Source organism: Diadema setosum, unplaced genomic scaffold, assembly GCF_964275005.1.
Source record: "Diadema setosum unplaced genomic scaffold, eeDiaSeto1 scaffold_24, whole genome shotgun sequence".
In the NCBI taxonomy this organism is placed as follows: domain Eukaryota; kingdom Metazoa; phylum Echinodermata; class Echinoidea; order Diadematoida; family Diadematidae; genus Diadema; species Diadema setosum.
The window spans coordinates 698346-705168 of record NW_027307651.1 but is presented as its reverse complement, the minus strand read 5'-3'; the positions used below and the strand labels follow the sequence as shown (position 1 = coordinate 705168).

Sequence of the window (6823 nt, the reverse complement as noted above, 5' to 3'; positions counted from 1 at the left end):
TGTACTTGCACTCCAAATATGCTCAATCGCCCGGTCACCTCCCCCCCCTGTTTTTAAGAGCAATGAAGACTGATAAAAGCAAGAGATACAAATCTTCTCTAATGAATTCCACGTATAGACCCCTCCTAGAATAGATACCTTTAATCTGCAGATGATAAATTTTTACCTATGGTAATGCTTTGTCTCACCTCGGAACGTATGAAATTTTAATGAATTATCAATATTGATATAGGATAATGATCGAAAAAATATATATCATCATTCATAATTACGTACATACACGTAGCGTCACACCAGACGTTCCAAGACACAGCAGTCAAAAGAGAACGGGCTATGCGAAAGAAATGACTGTACCATTATTTTCATTGAGATGTGCTTCACCTCTATGTAAATTTCATATTTCATTAAATTATAACAACAACATTAATGCTGTACTGGCAGTGAGTAGCATGACAGAGTTTGTCTGAACATGCATATTGATAGCAAGGTTGTTGTTGTTGTTTTTTTTTTCTATCCTCGGCATAAAGAGTTTGTTGAAGGTGAGGGTATCAACCAGGAAAACTACGTGGTCAGACCTTCGAGCTCGACAGCTGACGCTTCCTCAGTAGGACTTCTAGGAGGAGCGGCTTCTGTTCTTTGACTATCCATACATCGAACACGGAGAATGTACAATCCCTTCAAAATGGCCTGAACCAGCAGCGTTGCAAAGGAGAAGCCGACAATGTGGGCGGCGGCGATGCCGGGGTAGTTTCCAAAGTCCAGAAAGTAATAAGTAAAGGGGTTTCCGAACGGGTCCGTTCCTCCAGCCACCCAGTAGATGACAGTGAATAGAAGGTAGCTGATCAGGAACAAGGCCGGGTAGACCACGTGTAAGAAACGGACGACGATCAACGTGAGGAAGATTTCGATGAGGCAGACGACGCTGGGAAGGAGGTAGATGCTGACGTAAAGTAAGATCGATACCTTTTCTGACTTGGCAAAGTACAGCGGCCCCCAGTCGAAAGTAGTAATGATGGAAGGAGTGGCGGTGAGGTTAAAGAGAAACCACTGAATCTGGTACCGAAATTTGTCTGAACGTACAAGGAAAGATGTTTAAGAGGGGGTGGAGGAAGAGAATAATGGTGATCAAAATAAATTGCAATAATATATGGCGCTGAAATTGTCAATCACGTTTCAGCTTAACTATACCGTTCCCGCTTATGACTGCATGGCATAAAATGTCAATCAGTCAATGGCAGTCATAATAAAGATGCTGACAAGTACACAATGTCCCCACAATGTAAAACCGTTACACACCACTTCCAATACTCTGTGTATTTGTTTGCAATATTTGTAGAATAAACTTGAGACATGCCTCCTGCAAAATATATATTTCTTATACATGCTTCATTGTGAACACATTGTCAATCATAAATTGACAGTGTGAAAGAGAACACTGTTATGTGAACACTGTGGAAAATTTACACAGCAGTGTGAAACCATCTTTACACTGTTCTATTCGAGCATTTCAAATAAGCTACTATTTGAATACATTATGAACACAATGTGGGACACTGTCGTAAGTTTTAGTGTAATCTTGATATCAGTCTTGTCAACACAGGTATAAACGCAACATGCTGCCATTTTCGATGCCATTGAGTTTTGGCTGATTTGACAAATTGCTCAACTGTTTCACTCTCGATCACAATATTTTATCATTACTATGGAATATATATATATATATATATATGTATATATATATATATATATATATGTATATATATACATATATATATATATATATATATATATATATAATATATATATATATGTATATATAAATATAAATAAATATATATAAATAATATATATATATATATATGTATATATATATATATATATATATAAAGGACCTTGCGTTTATACTGGACATATCTGAATATCTCAAAACTTGAAATATGCCAGAGTAACATCAACCAGATTCGGCTTTAGAACCATCGAGACAGAATAAGATCATTCATCTATTTTAAACTTAATTTAAATTTTTCGTCATTTTATAATGAAATATTCATATCAAATTTCAATTTTTGGCAGCCACTCTGGCAGTCATCTTGAATAACTCAAACCCAGAGAGAGTGCAAGAGTTGCATCTGTCAGATTCTGCTTCTACTCCCTCGAAATAGGTTAAACTTGTCAATATAATAATTCTCAATTCTTTTTTTTTCTTTTTTTTAACCATTTAGAAAGAAATACATTTAAAAGCTCATTTTTAATGGTCATTTTGGCAAGTCTCAAAGATTAAACAGTTGCATCATGCAGATTCGGATTCAGCACTCTCGAAATAGTGTACAACCACCAATTGTTTTCAATTTGTCACAATTCAGATGGAAATACAAAAGGATTCCTGGTTTTGGCGGCCATTTTGGTGGCCATCTTGAATATCTCAAAACCCTCAAGGCTGCAAAGGTGCGTCATCCAGATTCGGATTCAGCGCCCCCGAATTTGATAGGGTTAAATCATTGAAAAAACAAACAAACAAACAAACAAGAAAATAAGGCAGACGACATAACAAGGTTAACCCCAAAATTGGCCTTTGCCACCCAGACTGTAATATTCTCACACTCACAGCTTGCGACATGCTCAAATGTGAAGTTGTTGACCACCCTGGTGGAATACGCTGCTTATTGGGCTTTTAAGGCCCTCTCGGCTTTTGTGTTCCCCTCCCCTGCCCTATTGAACTCCAGCAATACAATAATTATTGTACCTTTGAGCATGTTAAGTGTTCCATGTTGCTCGCTGTTTTTGAAGTCAATGGCAGTATTAACAAGGGCAATGTTTACATAATATGTTGCTGTAATATATGTCCATGCTTCCAGGTATATGAGGAACTTCGGGCCCAGTGTCTCCTCTGCAAATACGACATGAGTTATCAAAAGAGCGAAGAAATAGGCGGCGAGTGCGAATCGGTAGACGGCGTACAACCAGAAAGGTATTCGTGGCTGAAAAGGAAATAACATGAGGTCAGTTTTGATGATACAAACAGTGTTTCTAAGAAATATTGTATTGATTGATTGTTTATGGAAGTCAACGAATTATGAACCGTCAAATAAAATAAAAATCAAACCACGAGGGCTTTTTGGCAAAATGATAATGCAGTGTATATAATGATTATACATATTATCACAATATTTGCGACACTATTATATAATTATGCGAAAATTAAAGGGAATGGCTAGTAACTGATCAGTAGGAATCAGTGGGAAAGCTGAAGGATGATTGCTTCAATCCTTGTGGGAGTCATTTAAGAGTACATTATAGTGAGTGTGAAAATTATTTGCCTCAGAATGGTCTCATATTCAAGTTATGTGCAGTTTAATGTTTCCAAGTTGCATGCCTGTACAGCGACGGGGCGATCGTCCCCGTAACTCATTTCATTATTGATTTTTATCAAAGAAACTATGATTTACTCTTAGATTTGTGTTCTCATTCATTTTTCATAGCAGATTATAATTACATCGCAAAGTTAGAAATCGGAATTCCCATCTAAACTTAAATTGTACTAACATGTCGTATCCCCCTGAAAGGTGCCAGTCCATATCTTTATTACCCATTTCATGCATATTGAACAGTAATAGAAAACATTGCAATGTAAACTTTTTACAACTTCCCAATTACAACTTTTCACTGAGCGCCAGTTTGAGCTCACCACACGCTGTATGAATTGATTTAACAATGCATGCACACATGCATTTTTTAGCACCTTCCTGGCTCAGTCAAGTGACGTTACAGCCCTAATTTTGAGTTATGCTCTCATACACTACCTATCGAAGCCTTGAAATATATTAAACAAACTAATTTTTTTCAGCATCGTCAGATAGTACTCAACATTAATTTATGCGAAATTTTATTCTTGCCTGCATGTACAGGAATGTCGCTCTACACATAAACCATCACACAATGTACTCACGTGTTGTGTGGACACGTCCTTCAGTCGTCTGCAATAAAGTTTGAAGTCCGCCCATTGTACGGAGTACCACTTTTTGCTCTCATCTTCAATATTCAGTGCTGTCTGAACGTTCGGTGGTGAGTCCTCTGAAACTTAGGCAACATGATTTACCAAAAATCATATTTCAGTTAAAAGCGAGTTACTCGCGTTTTTGTTTTAAATTATACTGCCCCATTGTACCGCAATATACCGGGTGTCCCAACAAAAGCGGAACGGTGGATTTTAAGTACCTTGCGTTCTAAAAGTTATATATTTTTTGACATCATTAGAAAGAGCATCTTCCGCAAAAGACCATGATACCAAAATCATTAAATTTGGTTCAGTACTTTTTATTCTACGCCAATTTCTGTAAATGCAGTCATTTTCAATTTTTTTACGATTTATGAGATAATAATTTGGATGAGACACGCGTTCCATACGGCGAATTGTATAAGCTCGTTGATGCATGTCAACAAAAGATAACGCTTTCATATTGGGCGCGCGCACACACAGACACAGACAAACACACACACACACACACACACACTGCTTTTTTTCCTGGCCAGTGCCCAATGTGAGAGCTGTATCTTTTGTTGACATGGATCACCGAGCTTACACAATATTCACCGTATGGATCGCGTGTTGCACTCAAATTATTATCTCATAAGTCCCCCAAATCCGACGAAATTTGAAAATGACTGCATTTTCAGAAATTGGCGTAGAATAAAAAGTACTGAACTAAATTTCATGATTTTGGTATCATTGTCTTTTGCGGAAAATGCTCTTTCTAATGATGTCAAAAAATATATCACTTTTAGAACGCAAAGTACTGAAAACCCACCGTTCCGCTTTTTTTTTGGGACACCCGGTATATACATATATATATATATATATATATATATATATATATATATATATATAGTCATGGCAGAAATGGTTTATTGAAACAATTTTAATAGTATGAATACGAACATTGGAAGGGTGGAGGATGTTACCACAAACAAACAAACGGTTCCAGGACAATTACCCCCTAAACAATCTCCCAAGACCCTTCCCCTGACCCTAACCCTAATCCTGAACCTAGTCCTAACCCTAGCCCACATTCTAACCCTAAATCTAACACTAACCCAAATCTTTACTCTAAAATTATAACTAACCAATATTTAAATGGGGGGGGGGGGTGGTTAATTGTCCTCGGGGGGTTACCCTGATACGCAAAAGTGATTAAAAATGGAAACATAAAATGACACCTTCTAACCGTCCGCAATCCTTATCGCATTTTCTCTGAAACTTTCTAACAAGGAGAAATAGGATGGATCCGGCAGCTGGTATGCCAATGACAAGTCCAATGATGAGACCGACATTATCATGTTTTCCTGAAATTCAATAAAAACCACAGTAAAGCCCGTTATTCAATCGTTGATTGATAAATGAATGATTTGAATTTAATTCCATGTTATGTTTGCAAAAGCAAGAACAGACATAACTGAGTCTTGATGATTATTATCATTGTTGCTTACAATGATATTTTGTTAATTTTTATGGACAAATAATAGTTGAAACAAATGAAGAGTTTGTTTGCAAAAACCGATAAGTCCATATTTGCCAAATGGAGATATTTGCGATTAAAAGTCAAGAAAAATAAAGAGAATAATAAGAAAATTTTTGCTTCTTTTGACCATAACTTAAGAAATATACCTGTATATGTAGTGACCAATATATCATTTAAAAGGTATTATTTTGTACTTTATGACAGAGATCGTACTTCAAAATCTTCAAAAATGGACTTATCGGTTTTTGCAAACAAACTCTTCAAATATTGTCCATTACATGTATAAAAATCCCTAAACATGTAAATAAGTTCCTCGATAATTTTACAACATCAACATTTTTTACTTTATTATTTCTTCTTCTTCTTTTTTTTTTTTTTTGCGTAGTGCCAAAGACGCGGTTTACTAACTACACGGGTACACACGCAGTACACAAAAGTACATTATTTTAAGCTCTTGTCTTTACTCAGGGAATAAACACTCAAAAAACATGTGTGTATACTAGGGAAAAGACTCATATTTGATTGTGTGGTCGAACAATTATATATCTAAAAATTACCCACTCCAATTAGACTTCTCCGTGAGAAATCAGATTAAAAATGTTTGTCGAAGTATTGCTATTTGTTTCGATAGGCATCTAGAAGTGACGTCAGAAGCTATGATTTGACTCGTTACTTAAAAAGGGAAAATTGATAACTTTTAACGAAACCTGATGCAGGCAAAAGAGTGATTTCCGTGGTTGACGTTCCATTCAGTGAGTCACCGGTAGCTATGCACACGAAGGTTTGCTCTGTCCCATGTTTGGCTGAAACATTGATTTTCTCGAACCTCTCATACGTGTCGTCAGATAGTGCCGTCTGTTGCGAAGTCATGGACTTAAGTCTCTGTCCAGACTCATCGGTCCATTCGATAGAAACGCCAGGCTTGAATCCACTCACGACACACGTTAATGTAATGAAAGTAGTGTTGGACGGAGTTTGGTACGTACACCTGCCTTGGCTGGACTGGCTCTTCTGGACGCATTCCTCGATTGTATGTTTTGATGCCATCGCCACGGGAACAGGAAGATCTTATGAGGCAACATTTTTGTACCCAATTAAATTTACTTTCTTAGCAAATAATAATAAGGCAGCTTTCATTTATTTCTGACATTTCTTTCGAGAAAACTGAGTTACACGAACATACGTCATCAGAACAAGACAACCGTGCAAACTGCACTTACTACGAAACACCCGTTGACAGCTTTGAATAAGGAAATGAATGCAACGTCGAATCAACGTGGGAAATCAGTTATTTTACAAATACAAAA

General features: G+C 36.7%; 1 protein-coding gene across 1 annotated transcript; it reads right to left on the bottom strand.

The window, feature by feature from the left end:
- Nucleotides 1–561: 561 nt before the first annotated feature.
- LOC140245718 (uncharacterized) lies at nt 562–6563 on the bottom strand. The gene is made up of 5 exons (XM_072325253.1): nt 6224–6563; nt 5215–5340; nt 3947–4077; nt 2744–2978; nt 562–1070 (listed from the first exon to the last, which is right to left on the bottom strand). Exons 1-5 carry the CDS (start codon nt 6561–6563, stop codon nt 562–564), a joined length of 1341 nt encoding a protein of 446 aa, XP_072181354.1.
- Between the last annotated feature and the right edge of the window lie 260 nt (nt 6564–6823).

What these genes read in the sequence shown, in the direction of transcription:
- LOC140245718 (XM_072325253.1), bottom strand. Translation starts at nt 6,563, where the DNA reads ATGGCATCAAAACATACAATCGAGGAATGCGTCCAGAAGAGCCAGTCC. An exon ending in CACTCTTTTGCCTGCATCAG is followed by an intron (nt 5,341 to 6,223) that starts GTTTCGTTAAAA and finishes ATTGAATTTCAG; the next exon opens with GAAAACATGATAATGTCGGT. An exon ending in AGGACGTGTCCACACAACAC is followed by an intron (nt 2,979 to 3,946) that starts GTGAGTACATTG and finishes TTTCCTTTTCAG; the next exon opens with CCACGAATACCTTTCTGGTT.